Source organism: Grus americana, chromosome 1 (genome assembly GCF_028858705.1).
Source record: "Grus americana isolate bGruAme1 chromosome 1, bGruAme1.mat, whole genome shotgun sequence".
Classification (NCBI taxonomy): Eukaryota; Metazoa; Chordata; class Aves; order Gruiformes; family Gruidae; genus Grus; species Grus americana.
Window position 1 is genome coordinate 116,652,025 of NC_072852.1, and position 17,019 is coordinate 116,669,043.

At 36.6% G+C, this 17,019-nt stretch overlaps 1 protein-coding gene across 13 annotated transcripts in view; it reads right to left on the reverse strand.

The window, feature by feature from the left end:
* SYNJ1 (synaptojanin 1) overlaps window positions 1-17,019 on the reverse strand; it is a 68,618-nt gene that overhangs the window by 21,920 nt on the left and 29,679 nt on the right. For 7 of the 13 annotated variants that reach the window (XM_054813456.1, XM_054813460.1, XM_054813458.1 and 4 more), the window contains 11 exons: window positions 14,679-14,844; window positions 12,950-12,973; window positions 8,510-8,701; window positions 8,290-8,374; window positions 6,851-6,991; window positions 6,278-6,470; window positions 4,802-4,960; window positions 2,488-2,644; window positions 2,034-2,151; window positions 1,701-1,916; window positions 820-898 (listed from right to left, as the gene is read on the reverse strand). In XM_054813456.1, the coding sequence (XP_054669431.1) occupies window positions 820-898; window positions 1,701-1,916; window positions 2,034-2,151; window positions 2,488-2,644; window positions 4,802-4,960; window positions 6,278-6,470; window positions 6,851-6,991; window positions 8,290-8,374; window positions 8,510-8,701; window positions 12,950-12,973; window positions 14,679-14,844 (1,530 nt within the window). The remainder of the gene's footprint in view (window positions 1-819; window positions 899-1,700; window positions 1,917-2,033; window positions 2,152-2,487; window positions 2,645-4,801; window positions 4,961-6,277; window positions 6,471-6,850; window positions 6,992-8,289; window positions 8,375-8,509; window positions 8,702-12,949; window positions 12,974-14,678; window positions 14,845-17,019) is intronic. The other 6 variants (XM_054813466.1, XM_054813468.1, XM_054813464.1 and 3 more) reach the window with 2 other exon arrangements.

Genomic DNA, 17,019 nt, shown 5'->3' on the forward strand with positions numbered 1-17,019 from the left:
ATAGTTTAAATTGTTAATTACAACTATGTAATATTTTTCTGCAGAAAAACTAACAACTCCTGTCATAAGAGTTTCCTTTTCAGTTGGTAGGAAAGCTTCTGGTTGCTTTATCTGACAGAAACACTACTCTTTGTAAAGAAAAAACAGACTTGCCTATAAACTACATTAATAAAGTAATTTTTAAAGACTGATAAAACATCAGGCCTTCACTCTGCAAACTGACACAGGACACTGAGCCCCTATCCTGCAAGGGTTGGCAGTGAAACTCTCAGCGGATGCAAGGAACCATCTTCAAACATCACATTACAGATTCTAAGTCTTAACAGGAACATAGATCAGTAAAAATTAGAATTTTTACAAAGATTAGACACTGGCCCTACAGAAGTCAATGAGAGCTGAAATTTTGACATTAAGTGATTGCTCTACAGGAGTCCTGCATTTTAAATAATTGCAGGCTGTAAGTATGATCAACTGGTTCATACTACAAACTCAAGGTGAAAACTCTGATTTTTGTATAATTAAAAATCAATTTAAAATCCCTCATTTGATGAAGATGCCCCTCAATATGAAATCTTCATTTCTCTAACAGTCCTCCTCCTAAAAATAAATTAAGTTTGGTACTTCTCTCAGCTGACTTTTGAAACTCAACATAATGCTATGTGGCTATCAAAAGAAAAAAAAATTAGACGCAGTCTAGTATGGGACATGAAAAAAACTTTTTAAGAATTAGAAACAAACAAAAAATGCAACCCATCCAAGTATTTGTTAAAAAGTTGGATTTTCTCTTGCTATACAAAAGTTCAGTAATTTTTACATTACCTCAGTACCATTCAAATTCATAACATTCAAAGCAGAGCTTCCTTCCAAAAATGTTACCCACATCTTGTCTTCCACAAACCTGCAAAGTCCATTGGAAACAATAATTAAAATACTTTATCCTACGTACTAACTTTTGAAGCCTCTGATCTTAAAGGTTATTCAATGTTTCACTAAAAAAAAGAATTCTTCTCAATGTTTCAAGTTCATTAAAATATACATAATTGGCTAATAAGCTTTAACTGAATGTATGCTTGCAACAAGAAAAAAAAAAAGGCAAAAGAGAACCAGGTAAATATGACACAGTGAAAGCACTGTCCTCCTGAAAATTATGGAACTACAGTTACACATTCAGTAGTAATTGTGTGGCTGAAGGTTAGATTTTGTATTAGGTGTTCCACCTTACATCACACTATGGACTTGGGACTACGCTCCTAGTCTTCTGAAAAAACACACAAACAAAACAACCCCCCAAAAAACCCAAACAAAATAACACAACACATATAATTCAAGTGACAGCTTAGTGAAAATGCAACATTCACAGGGATCCTCTCCTCTTCAGTTCATTTAAAACTACTAGCCTGATTTTAGAATATAAAATTGGTATAAAATTACATAAGTAAATTTTAACTCTGATTTCTGACAAAGTCAGTATGATACTCTATCTCAAAAAGAAAGAGTATGTGGAAAAATTAAGTCTGAAAACTGAGACATGTACAGGTAGGTAAAACTAATTTTCAACTGTAAAGACATTAAAGTCGAAATCTAAATGTTAAAAATGAAGCAGATCTGAACTGAAATGCCCGCTAAGAAAGTAACTTTATCCAGGAAATAGGTGCGAAAATGAAGAGGAATAGAGATTAAGAGTAAAAAGTCTTTTTAACCTTATAAGTATAACTTCACCATAGCTTGCAAATTTTTGAAGGAGATCATCAATCAAGTTATCATCAAAATAATTTTCTTCTGCTGAAGAACTTCTGATGGAGACCATTACAGTACCATCAGGTGGTCCTTGCATTGCGATCACCTCCTTATAAACTTTTTGTCTCTCTTCTGCTTCAATTTCAAATATGTCGATGTCAATCAATGCAACCACAGGCCTTGGAAAAAAGATACACGAGAAAAATCTGTAAGCAGAGTATCTGAGCAATAAGATATGTAACATGAATATTAAATCTTCAGTGATTAGGAAGTAATGTATAAAATAAAACTGAAACCTGTGATCAGATGTCTTCAGCTCTGCTCTTCCGTAGTGCAACAAAGTACCAGGATTCCACGTATAAGGGACATTACTGTCATCGTGAAAACTAGCATTCAGAAGATCCAGGTCTTCAGCTACATTCAGTATTAAGGAAAACAAAAGGAGAAAAGCCACAGTGATTGCAAGGATATGCTTTTAAAAATAAACTATTTGTAAAAAGAGAAAAAAAGTAAATCAAACCCAAGTGTTTTATAGAAAAAACAGAAGCTCCTTTTGAACTACTGAAATATCAGTAACTGCTATCTGATTCTTGATCCTCCTGTTCAGCATCACTGTGTTTATTGCAGATGCTATTATAAGCTTTCTGTCTCATACAAAGTCAGGGATAGCTCAGAATCACTGGCACTGTGAATGTCACTAAATGGATTGTAGAAGCCAGTTGAAAGAATAATTTAAGGAAGCACTCAAACCTGATCGGTCAAAAGGCCATTTTCTTCTTCTCCACAGAATACGATCTGTCCATGCTGGTGTGCGACATTTTTCACTGGTGTCATAGTCATCAGAAAACAGATCATATTTGTATGTTGGAGCAAAATTTATTTTCCCTTCTAAAAACCCCCTAAAAATCTGTAAGAAACAAAGCAGTTATGTGTCACACCAGAAGACAGAAACAGATGGGAAGCAGCTTGACGCTAATCAGAATTCTCTTTTCTAACAGTGAAAACCTGTACATACATTTAAAAAAAAAAAGTCATTTGATAACGTGAGTCCTTCTCCAAATTTTATCTGCTGAAAACATTCTACATTTGCCACTAAGATTAAGTATGACCCAGACAGATCATCATTAAACAGAAGTGTGTCAACACTTATATCTTTAAACCCAGGCTCATGAGCAACCTACTGTTCCTCCAATGTCCTTCAGAACTTGAGGTCATCTAGAACACAGATGCTGCCCACAGCACCTGAATTAGTTGGTTAGTTGCTCGTATGTCAGCAAAAGCTGGGAATTAAAGTTTCTATTTTATGTACCTAGCTGAACGTGCAAAGCATTCCTCCAAATTGACACAAGATGCCTCGCCAATAAATAGGAGATAAGGAGGAAAAAAAAAAGGAAAAAAAGAGTCCTTAATACTGAAAGATTAGAGAGATAATATCACCATTTCTTGTCAAGCAAGTAGGAAAACAGAATAAAAAGATATATTTTGTGAAATTACCTGCCAAGAGTATGTATGGTATTTAGAGGTACAGAGTCAGTTGAAAGGAATCAAAGAATCTGTTAGGTACTTTGCAACATAAAGAGATACATCCAGCTGATACAAGACCCTAGAAGGCCAGGAGATGTGCTCACACTTTAAACACTCTTAAGCGTTTAAACTAGACATAAGCTAAAACGCTTTAGTTAACCAGCTCCAGTCTTGAGTTTAATCTTGTATGGGCAGTATTAGTTCACATCAGAGCTCTGTAAAGTATAAATCTATCTTAGATCTTACAGTCTGCATCAAATGACAAGTTAGTCTGCTTTTCTGGTTGGAAATATAAATTGAAATCCAGTCAATTTAAAAATCAATGTCAGAAGATCAATATCAGAACGTCAGAAGATCCGCAACTTCTGAGAGAATTTATTGACTTCTTTGCCTTTGGTGATTATTTCTTAACCTACTTTTAGGAAGAGAGTTGCTATGTAAATGCCTTTCCCGTTGCATGGAGAACAGCCGCACGCAACAACCGTGGAGCTACCCTTGCTAGCCAGCTGATACCCCCTGCTGCCCAGCCAGCCACTTCCAAATAATGGAATATTACCCCAACAGTGCAATACTACCCCTTCTTCTCCCCAGCCAGCAGACTATTTTGAGTCTTTTTCATATTCCAGATCTTTCCAGCTCTATAACTGCTCTAAGTGTCCCCAAGACCTTTACATCTCTCTTGTTCTGGTCGAATTAAAAGACAATCGTGCTGTCCGCCCATTTAAACATACATCTCTCTTTCTCCAGGAATTGGGCTATATATTAAAATATAATTAAAAAATTATCAAGTGGTTTTCCTCCTGTTCTGATGCACAAATGAAAGAGAACTCTAATTCAGGGAAAACACTGCTTGCGATCAAAGTGCTGGCAAGCAGACAAAACTAACAACAGAGGATTGTCTCTCATTTTACCATCTACAGCATTCTCACATAAAGCTAGAAAGAAAGAATACACACTTTCACATGAAATTTGATTGATTACAAATATTCCTTTAATTGCTATGTACTGCCTCCCAAGAAACCCTAAAAATCTAAAACCTGGAGCTTGCTTCAGACTTTGTTATTCCATGCTCTTTTTCTTTGTAAGTAAAAAGGCTACTGTTTGGACTATTCCTTTTTCCAACAGAATGACAGTAACAGCATTAGACCTATTACTGCAGCAATTTAAAGAATAACTTTACCAAAAGAACTTCTGTAATTATTTTTTTTAAATAGTTGCACCTGATAAAAAGAAAAACATCATAATTAGTAAACTCCAACATAAAGTTCTACAGAGATAGTAAAGTTTCCTTTTTTTTCAGGAGAGAAAGAAAAACCTCGTTCCTACAGCTAGTCACTGTATGTCTATCACTGCCTCTTCGGGTCAGTGACTACAAATAAATTACTAATGTTGCTATGTCCCACCCTTTCATACTACTACTTGGACAAAAGTAATAAGTAAAACATGCTGAGGATACAGATTTACAGAAGCACCACATAAAATTGCTAAAGCCAAAAAGAAAAATCAAGCATTCTTAAGTGTAGTAACATTTTTAAGATACCTGTCCAGAATTTTTCTGATTGATAAGTTGGTCTCCTGCTATAAGGGGATCCCAGTTCTGTTGTCGTATTAGGTCCTTAACCTCCTCATTTGGAATATCTATTCGATAATTAAAGTCACCACACCAAAAGATATAGTCATGGGAAAAGAGCATCCTTCCCTGTAAAACAGATGCACACAATGAAGTTAAAAACCACCAAGTGACAAATGTACGACTTCCAGGTGCAGAAGTTCAGTTTTTAACTGTAAAATATGCATCATTTCTAGCTGATGAGGACAACTGAAATACATGTTAGTATTGAGTTTTCATATAGTTAGAACAACAGAGCCAACTGTATGGTATTCACACATATAGAATATGAAAGAAGTAACATTTCTTACGTAGTTTGCATTTCTAAAGAAATATGAATCATCTGAATTGGATTCTGAAATTCTTCATCTTTCTGCTCCTGTTTTAGAAGTCTGCTCTAAGATGATGACTGCTACCTGTGTCGCAAAGAGGTTACAAAGGAGAACAAAACACTACCCTGGGATCTTGTGGCACAATATCCTGACAAATTGCAAATCTAGGGCTTTATTATTCAGATTTAATTGAAGACTTCAGTTACATACAATTTTCATAGCTAGGGAGAGACAGAAGGGCTCTGTTAGCTTAAACAAAGCCTAGGGTTTAAAGCGAGAACTTTTATTTCCCTCTTTGTTTTGATTTTTCCATTGCCCTTGAGTAAATCAAAGCAGATACACTGGCAGATTGAAACAGCAGCATTTAGGAAACTGTTTCTGGGGACCATAAGAATACAGTACTTTCAAGAAAAACTGAAACATGACCATGGGGAATATTTAGAAATTTAAAAACCCTGTAAAATAAGATGCCAGACTCCTGCACAGTGCCATAGAAACTAACAAAGGACAGTTTGACTACAAAATTTAAGACAGCTTTAAGTCTCAAGCAAGCGTTTTGTTGCACTGATAAAATTATCAAGTATTTACTCGGTGTCTGAAAATCCTTCATGAGAACATGGTACAGAACTGTATGATCCAACTCAACAAAAATTAGTAAACAAGAAGTTAAAATGAGTTAGCAAAAATCATTGTGTACTGAAAATACTACTGTTCCCCAGGGATTTTTTTTTCCCCTCATAGTTTAACTCCAGTGCCTACAAAAGTTCTACTGCGTATCAGGAATCTATAAGGTCCCTTTCCTATGCTAAATCCTTGATGCCTAATGCAAGTTCATTCATGCTTCATCATCTCTATCAGTCATTACACTGGAAAGGTCTATTCTTTCTGCAGGCATCTATTTTAATAAAAATTGTGGGAACTTAATTATCTCTGAGACCTCCAACCCAAGGAAATTTGATTTCCACATGAATCTGGGGAGTGAAAAAAAAAAAAAAAAAGAGTGTTTGGATGACACTGCTGGAGCTCAAAGGGTTTAACTTCTCATTCATTATGGAATTTGAACACTATTTCTTACCATTGGAAAACTGAGCTTGCGAGCTATTTCGACGAAGTCTTCATTTCTCTCTTTAACTTGTGATTGTCCTGCAGCAAAATGACTGCAGACAAAGCAAAGACTGGATGTATGAAACAACATCCGAATTGCTACTGCACCTTTATTACCAGTGGCTCCTCCCATGCCAGTCTTTACAGTATCAACAGCAACATCCCTAAAAGAGTTAAACAACCATTAAACCTTCAAATACAATGGCACAGAAGTTAACAGCTTTAAGTATGTTTGTGTATGACATTATGTTGGTAAGAGAACATTTTCACATTGTTCTTTCAGCAGTAAGGCCACTGGGCTGTTTTTTAAAAATGCCAACAGCCAGTGAGCAGGTAACAATATAACACTTCAGCTTTTCAGGCTTTCTTGGCAACTGATGAGGCATTTAAAAACTAAACTAAAAGAACTTAAGCATCTAGTTCCCCATGAGATGGAACAGCTTTTTTAGAGCCCCAGATGCTTCCTAGTATGGTTGTACGTTAGTTTGCAATACAAAGCAAACTGATGGTGACCCAAGTTGGGCACAGCTGTGTGTTCACTGACCTGATAAAAGGAGCGTGCTGGGGCCTGATGAACACAAAAAGGCAGACACCCACCAACTGCTCAGAAGCCAGCAGCACGTACTTGTAATCTCTTGATATAGTCTTCTGCAGTTCAGCAGCCCAGAGCTTCTGATTGGTTGTGCTAGCAGCGAGATTAAAAATGCCAGTTTTAAAATAAACCAAATTAAGCAGGTATCTAAACTCTTGATGCCGTTGAATAAACTTCACACAATAACCTTAACTAAACCTGGGGGTAGTAAGCCAAAGCCACATTGTGAACGGTGCTCAAATGCCTCCCTAGTTATAGACTGTAATGACAACATCATTTCAAATTCAGGCTCATAAAATGCTGCCTCACTTTCCTCAAGAACATAGACAACGTTAGGAACCAGGGCTATCTTTCCTGTATTTCTGAGGCTAGACCAGAGGAGGAAAACCTAAGAATTTTTCTGGGGAGTTACTTCCTAGCCTAGAGCCCAATCAATATTGGCAAACAGAGATGTCCATGGGCTCAGATCAAGAAGAAACTTCCTTGGAGACCTAACAGACTATGGTTTTCAAAGCTAGTATTGGATATAAATTAAAAATATCAGACCTGGAAACAGTGTTAACTAGACATAGTATGAAATTAGGGGATGACAAACTGCCACTTTTCCCTCAAGACAAAAGCCTGTGCAAAGGCTAACACTGCAACAGGCTCTGGATGCTTTTTCCAATGAGTTAAAGCTTGCTAAACACCAGAAAACATGCAGAACAGGCAGACAAAACAACGAACAAAGTGAATATGGTCCTAGGACTACACATAAAGACTTCATTGCTGGTATCACCCACCACTGGAAAAAAATATATTTCAATACCCCACTCAGCTAGGGGTGAAAAACCCAAACTCCAGAATAATACGTACATGTAATACATGGAATGATATGGCTAAACACAAACTACAAATAGATGGAGTTATGATCCAAGGTTAGTTATGCTCTTAATGACAGTGAAAACTGACAGTACGGAAGAAAGCACTTGTTTGATACAGTTCAAAATCTGATGCAAGACACTATATAAAGGCATACCAACAATATATGCTTTTGGAAGGAATTTCACAGGACTCGCCGTTTCCAGCAGTAGGAAGGCACAGAAACTGCAGAACACTATAAACATTGGAGGTAAATTCCTTCAAAGTGTTAAATGAAGGAAAAAGTTGAGGAGCTGCTGAGGGTGCAATCCAAAATATGGTCAAGTACTGACTGTTTGGACCCTTGAGATTACATTATATGTGATCTAAGTGATAACAGCTTTGCTAGGGAAACCCAAGATGAAATCTGCAATCTTGGCACAGAAACTGGCAGAGAGAACTGGAATGCAGTCAAAAATTAATCCAGACTAATTGCAACTATTACAATACAGAGGGAAAAAAACTAATTTTGCACAGATTGTATCACCTACCTGGCATTCACAATGTTTCCTGCATTTAACTCCACCATCTCTTCAAATCCAATGGCAAATATGTCTACAGGCTTGCTTTTTCGATCTGCATTTAAATATTAAAAAAGCTATTTGTTGTTAACTTAAGGACCAAGTCCTCATATATATATTTTAATATTTATGATCTAATTATCAAAATCAGAGTTTTCAAGGAAAAAAAATGACAGAATACAAATCCTACCTTGGAATTCATGAATACCAGCTAACTTTGGTGCATCTAGAAGCCAGTCAGTGAGGGTCTGGTTTCTAAAGGCAATACTTCGAAACTGCTTCCCCCCGTTGACGTTCCACGTCCCAACGCAGACTCTAATTTTTTTCGGTTTTGCATACTTATAAAAGTTTTCACACATACTCTTTAGCACTTTTACAGATGCTGCAAAAACATTTGAGAGGACATTATTTTTATATAGAATGTTTCTCCAGAAAACTTGGCAATGAGATCTTTCCTTTAAAAAAATGGCAACAAATCCATGCACAGACATACAGAAAGTTAAACTGTGAAAGCAAGATGAATGCAGCTTTTCACAAGGGAAAGTACCTTTGCAGACATATTACTTGTCTGGGTAGGATACTGACTGAAAGACAGTAGTAATTTGTTCAAAATAATATATACATAAATAATATATAAAAGAAACAATTTCTTTGTTTCATAAATATCTGTCATACTTTCACCCTATCTGTGATTCTCTATGGAAACCATTATTTTTCATACATACTGAAAGAGATATCTACCTCATTTTCACAGATCACATTTATGAAATTAAATCTCCATTACAAAAACAATGTTAATTTCTAGAAGTGTAAAAATGACTGATATACTACATTTATCATATTAGAGTATGTCTATTTAAGCCACGAATCTGAATTATTTCTTAGGTCAGTTGAATTCCTAAAATTCTGCTTTATTGAGGGAAGTACGCTAGGATTCAAAACAATTAAACTAGTTTCTCTGTCACACCAGCCCTTCTGTGCCTTGTTTCTATCTGCCAGATGGGAGAGAGAGTAATGACCCATCTGTAAAGGGCATCGTGAGAAATAAACAAACAAAAAAGATTATTCAATGGTCAGATACTAGACTTACAGAGATTTTAAAAGTCCCTTCATAGATCGGCTGCATAACATATTCATACAGATATATTTCCTAATGCAAACAAACAGATCTGAATATTTTTTAAAATTATGCTCCTTTTTGTCTTTAATATCAGTGGAATAAAAATTGCATCAGGTATAAAGAGTATTGTTTGCATTGTACTTTACCTAAGTGATATTAATTTACCTAGTTTGAATACTCTCATGGCTATGAGACTCTCTGAGAATCATTTAAACAATAATAAATGGAATTCTTCCCTTCACTGTATGCAGTCTTGCAAAACGGTCACCTACTGGGCACAAGATTTTAATTTAAATCCCCCAAAACAGGATGATTAGTGAGCTGCTGTTGTCTTTTTAGTTATTCTTTTTAAGGTTAACACTTTTAAATTTGCTACAGAAGCTTGGCTACCCAATCGTAAGAAAAATCAGGGATTCTCTTGCCTTCATGGTATTGAAACAAACAACAGAAGAAAATAACATATTTGTTGTTTGTCAACTCTTTCACTGCTGAACAAATCGTATATCCATATATGGGCCAATCACGTATAAAAAAAATGAACTGATTGGTGTCTCCTTGGGGTACTACAAGCAGATCGTGCTTGGAATCATGCTTTCCTTATCATAATCCAGGTAAATGACGGCAAGAAAACAGCAAGGAGCCAAAAGAATACTTTACACCTTCAGGTGAGAACCAAATACTGAGTCTACTTCTGAATGTAGCTACATGCTAGGTAAGAGTCAAGTCAAGACATCCACCAAATGCCAGAAAAGCCTCCGAGGGTCAAGGACAGAAGCTACCCAAGCACCCGACCACTGAAGAGAAACCACTCCAAGAACTGTTGTAGCCACGACACATACGAGTACCCAAATCGCCCAAAGGATTAGCTGAACCCAAGAAACTCAAAATAGCATCACAGACAAGCTTTGAAGACCTGCACAGATAAGCCTTCGTAGTACTCTGAGGAAGTTTAAAAGCAGAGTTTGGACTTTCATTCTCTCCACTTCAGTTCCTTCTTTTTCTTTTGCAAATTTACCAATTTTAGCTTATTTTTAAATAGTCACTCCAAATAATTCATGTTTGCTACCAAGCAGCTTTTAAGAAAAGCTGCAAAATTGAATTATTGCCTATTTAACTCCTGACATTGTCATGAACCCCTAATGTGAAAAATCTTACCAGGACAGAAAGGAACTTTAGAAGTGAACTGACAACGTGCTTATGACAAACATGAAGTTTATACCTTTAAACTAGCAAGATTTCTAAATTGTAGAATGACTCTTTTTTCTAAATTAGAATAAACAAGAAAAAGATGAAATTTTCATCTGTTTTCCAAAATACCGAGCCAATAGTTTTTCAGAACTCCCGAGTCTCCTGCATACATTATTTCCCTACACATTTCTAGCTATTTACCTTTTCAACAAAATTGTGTCTCACTCTACAACGTTAAAAATCCAATTACATTTTCTATAATTTTGCAGCAAAAAAACTTTAACTGCTGTTTATCTGTTCATAGTGGGCAGGTAGACATTTGGAAATCAGTTCTACAAAGGGAATATTACTTTAAAATTCTTGGTGGGATATTCTGTGCAACTGAACTATTTTAGTACAACATCCAAATTACTGTAGATATGTTTCAATATATGCAATTTGTATCCTGATGAAACCCACAGTGAAATATTACATCAGGAAGTTAAAAAATAGTCGACGTGTATGACTTCATGAGTTATAAGCTAGGCTGATATAGTCTAGATTGTAACATGATAAATGACAACCTGTTTATTCCAATAAACGGTTTTTAAGACTGACAAAATGCTAGTGAAGCAGTTAATTTCAGGTGTATATTACCTGTGACTCAGATTTCATTATTTCAGTACTCAGCAAGAATTAAATAGATATAGTAAAACACTAACAGAAAAAGCAAAGCTGAGACGAATGTAAAAGGAAAAAACCCAACCACATGTAAAGCTCAAAAATACAGATTATGGTTGAAGTGGTTTTCCAAGAGAGAAGGAAAAAAAAAAAAAAAAAAAAAAAGCTTTGAACACTTCAGATGTATTTGAACAACAACCCAGCCAACAACAAATCCTCATGCTTTCTTCCAAGGATCCTCCCCTGTCCATCTTCAGTACCTGGGACTTGTTGGTACTATCCGAGCACACAGGTTCAGGGGACACTGCACAACTTCACTATTCTCTTAAAATGGCGGACTTGTCTGAACAATTACTAAGAGCTTCCTTGTTTCTTTCCCTCCTCCTCTCCCTTTGTCTTCCAGTGTACTAAGAATGTACTTTTTCCTCTCACCCAGAAACTAAGCATCTGATGTGGTTTCACTGAACCTACTTCCAAGAGGTAGCACAATGAACTCCATTAAGGCAATAGGTCAGAAATGGCCATTTACATTTTCTCAACACATAGTAAAATCTGAACATACAAGCATTAGGACTATTTTAAATAATAGTTTCTGGGAACAAGGAGATGACAGTATTGCACAGCTGACAAGTACACACAGCTCCCCCTTAAAAATACGGAAGATGCATATATCATATCTCCCCAAATGGAGCTGCTCCATGTAAACAGCTTAAGTTACAACAAAAAGGAGAATTTCCACTAAGAATTATAAAGTTTTGAAAACAAAGTTCAAAGGCATTATGTTGCTTATGTTGCTAACTTAACAATGATAATAACTAAGAGTTTTCAGAAGCTTCTTCAGTTGAAGAGATCTTGCACGTCATCTTCCTCTGTCTGGCTCATCCCTGCACATTCTTATTGTTATGCATCACTTCCTCATGTTCACAGTATCGCTGAATCCTCTGAGGCCAACCTCTCATATTTTAAGCCCAACATCACAGACATTGGTCAAGATATTACTGCAACGCCTCAAAGTAGAAGACTAGCAGTTAACTATGAAGTTCCCTCTTCAGACCTTCTCTTCACCGAGAGTTTTACCTATAAATAGATGTCTAATACTTTCATTTTGTGTCACGTGCAGAAGTAACCGTATCTCAGTAGTTTTGACTGTACTGTTGCTCCACAAAACGCAAGTGTCAGCATGTTATTTCACATCAGGCCAGTACAACGCTAACCTTTGCTGGGAGATATTACAAAGTCAGTCCACCTCATGCAAGAACACAAGCAGGCAGAGCCTTCTAACTGCAAATAAAATGAAGTTACAAATTGTACTGAAGAATTTTACCTTTTATCCTAAACAAAACAGTTAGACAAAAATACAGAAGCTCCCAAACCAGATAAAAAAGCAAATTCCTCCACAGACAGAAAAAAGCAAAAATAAAATCCAAGAATTGGTTGCCTCTCTTCATAACTCACACCCAAGCACATTTTTCACCCTTTATATTTTCACTTTTCTCATATTAAAGAGCTTTTCTTGGATTAAGGGGGTTTGGGGCACAGGAATGCCAGATCCAAAGGAAAATGTGAGCCCACAACCAAATATTATGCAAATAGGCACAGCAAAAAAGACAGAGAAGAACAATAGCTGCTCAGATATTTACAGTTTAATTTACTATACTATACCTGATTGTAATGATTGCTCTGAAACTACGGATGCAGTAAGAAGGAAATAAGAAAAAAATTAGTCAAATAAGTAATTGGTTTTTAAAATTTTCCAGCAATATGTGAGAGAACATGCTGTGATATACAATTTATTACACATAACCATTTGCATCAGTTAAAGCACATCTTTTATGCTGCAAAATCTAAAAAGTTCCACAACAGTATTAACAAATTTTCTTTTCTTGCTTTATTAATAATGGATTTACATATGATGAAGTATCTCTCTAGTTAATTCAGCACCTAGCAGACAATGCAAAGACATTATGTTCAGAGAAGAGGGATTAATGTTCCTCAGCTGACAGGAGCTGCAAATCACAGAGAAAGTGAGAAGAAATGAAAACAACTTTCAACTAATTTTGAGGTGAGGCTGATTTAGCAGGTTTCAGATACAGGAAAAGTTACAATAACACATAACTTTGCAGTAAAGAAAGGAGAGGAAAAGTCTTTCAGGTTCCACGTAGGAAATATATAAATACCCACTAGATGAAGGTACAATTGGGCAAGAATTTTTTTTCTTGTGGCACAGATTTGCACTGAAGTTTTGACACATTTTTCTCATTCTAGGTTGACAAGTGTCCAGCAGAAGGGGGGGCAGGGGGGGGAAAGAAAAATTAAGAATGTTATTAATCCCTAAAACCGGCAATAACCTGCCATTTAGGACACTCTTACCTGGGATCTTGGAAAGAAGACTCAAATTTAAGTTCCTTCTTGGCCCAAGAATTAACTCCTCTATTTTTTATATCCCAGGAGAGTACTCTAAACACAGCCCTACACCTGGCCCACTTACAATTTCCCCGCCCATCAGACCTGCAAAAGGATGGGACATGACTGTAGTCCTGGGGACTACGTAGGCTACACGTCTATTTGGGGATGAAGGATGTTGTGGTTGAGCTCCCTGTTCTGATCAGGTGAATCACCTTCCTGTAACCAGACCACCCAAACCCCACATAGCTGCTCTGCCTAAGCAGAGTTTATTGAAAGCTCTCTGATTTTGATGCAGAATTTCACCCACAGCCTGACAAGCTTTTGTGGTACGTGCGTTCCTGGGAAAGACTTCTCACAAAAAAAAACATTTTGTGACGGAAAAATCATTCATCAGGAACTTTCTCATAGCTCCTGTTATCTTAAATTTTCTTCCATTACCAAAATCCCTTTTGTTCCTCAGTACCTCAGAAACCAAAAGGAAGATAAATACCACCATTCTCAAACCTGAGAAAAGAATAAATGGTTTCTATCTAGTTTAACACCACGGTGAGAATTCCTTCACCGACATGACAGATGAAATTAAGAATAACATTTAGCAAACAATAAAAAAACCCCTAATCTTTTAATAAATCAGGGGTTTTTCCCCAAATTCAGCATGTAATTGTCATGATTAACACTTGCTATAAATGGATTTGAAGAACTGAACAGATCTAACATGCATCTACAGTAAAGTTCTGACAAATATGCTCCACAAATATTTACCTATTACACCACCAGACATCACCAAAACATAAACAGTGAAGAAATTACTGCAGCACGTTAGTTTGGAAATATTAGTAAAGCAGAAGTAACTTTCATCTTTTAATAAGCCAATAGAACATAAAATAGCATTTATACTTTCCAATATTGCTTTGAAAACAGACTCCATACAGCTTTCTTACACCAAATAGTTATCAGACAGATTAAAATCCTGAAAGACACATACCGCGTAAACTGCTGGTGGTTAAGAGAGCCCGTGCTTTATCTGCTAAATCACTATTTAGGGTATTTCCCAATAACAAAACATCAATGGCCTCCTGCTTGGAGCTATCAAAAAAGTTATTTTGAATCGTTCTGGTCACAGAACGAGCACCGTCCTTCAGCTTTCCAGCCTGTTAGGGAGGAACACGTATAAAATATTTTATGTCGGACACTGCTCACAATAACATTGGCAACATTCAGTAACATATTTGTAAACTGCATTAATGATTTTAAAATCTAAGGCAATTTCCTTCTTGAAGTGTTAAATAAAGTCTTCCGAGTTTACTGTACTGTGTGCTTTCCAACCCCCCACCCCAAATGCTAAACAACACAGTAATACCATCAAGGCATACCTAAACCAGATTATTCCAGTTTAAATTATTTGAATTAAATAAAATACTGCAGGGAGGGGAATAGGTCGTTGGGTTTTTCCCCCTAAACCCTTGGTCTTCAAAAATTAAACTGAGATAGGGCCATGTTTAGACCATGATACAGGATTTTGGGCTTTTCCCCAAATAGTGAGAGATGAGCAAGCACTTGAGTCCAAATGTCATGATACATGAATATGTATGGATATGCACATATAAGCATATTAGTTCAGAATTCACATTCTGAAATATCCATGTTAAAAAAAGAGGTAGCTTCAACTTACTAAGACCCCTTACCTTTTTTAAATAACACGCAAGTCTCATGCAGTATCCCAGAAGGAACGTATACACTAATCTACAGCTACCTACATACGAAGACACTGTCGCTGCACACACTGCACACAAGCAGCACGACTGAACAGTGCTTCAAAAGAACAGTGTCCAACTACCTGAACTAAACAAGACTCTCCAAGAGGTGTACTGCTACTACAGATATTCCCTGTGGGTCAGACACCTAGAGGATAATGTAATCAACATGTCATGCAGTCTCATACTTGATTTGAAAACCAGCAGCTGAAAGAGCTGGGTCTGTTTAGCCTGGAGAAGAGAAGACTGAGAGGGGATCTTAACAATGCTTATAACTATCTAAAGGGTGAGTGCCTAGAAGAAGGGGCCAGACTCTTCTCAGTGGTGCCCAGCGACAGGACAACAGGCAAAAACTGGAACAGGGGAAATTACATCTGAACAGGAGAAAAAACGTCTTTACTCTGAGGGTGACCGAGCACTGGGACAGGCTGCCCAGAGAGGCTGTGGAGTCTCCTTCTCTGGAGAGATTCAAAACCCATCCGGACGTGATCCTGTGCAACCTGCTCTAGGTGATCCTGCTCTAGCTGGGGGTTGGACTAGATGATCTCCAGAGGTCCCTTCCAACCCCTACCATTCTGTGAATCCATGTACACAGCACTGACAATAACAGGCACAAAGACATTATCTTGATTACATGGTTTATTGTCTCTTATGCATGTAAGTGTACTTTGCCTGTGAGGTGTATGTAAACACATGTTATTGCATGTATATGAAATATAGACCGTAATCCATCAGGGATGCTGCATGGTATTATATTATTATAAAAAATATTCCAAGTTTACAGCTTGCATTGTTCACGAATGTCTCTTAAATGCATAAGAAAAAAAGACAAAAGCTTAAGAAAACTACAAAACTAACCTATCATTTAGTTCTATGAATTGTACTAGATAACAAGAAAGAAACAACTCTTGTCAAGGATAAGTAGTAGTAATTGGCACCGTGATTTTTGGAAGACAATGTGGATGAGGTGTTGGGGAGCATACTATTGCAATAGGATTTTAATAGGAAGCTGCTCCCTCTCTGTCAGACAATGTATAACTTATGACATGATCCAAAAAACACTCACCATTCACATATCAGGCAATTAATTGAAAGGAACCCAGAGAAAGCAAAAGAAAGAGTAGGTAAGGAGTTAGATGTAACGAGTATTATAATACTTTAAGAAGGACTGCTTTTCAGTAGAGACACATATATTAACACATTTAAGATTAAAATTTTTTTTCTCCTATTCTAAATTTCCATATTTTTACCTCTAAGTACTCTAGGACTTTGAAGAATCAAACTGACGAGCAAGAAATAGAAGAATTTCAACCATCAAACTTTTCATTTGAGAAATGAGAATACAACTAACAACTTAAAAACTACATTTTAAAATATATTATCAGAGTACTCAAGAAGATATTGAGTAGCAACCTGGTCAAGTTTCACTGAAACAATGGCAAGTATTGTATGGCTTTGCAAGTATTAAAGATCCTCTTCGAACAGATGGACTTCCGTCAGGGACGCTGCGTTTGATTTATGAGATGTGGTACTCATTAACAGTTGTACCAGGGCAGGGATCCTGTGTTATTA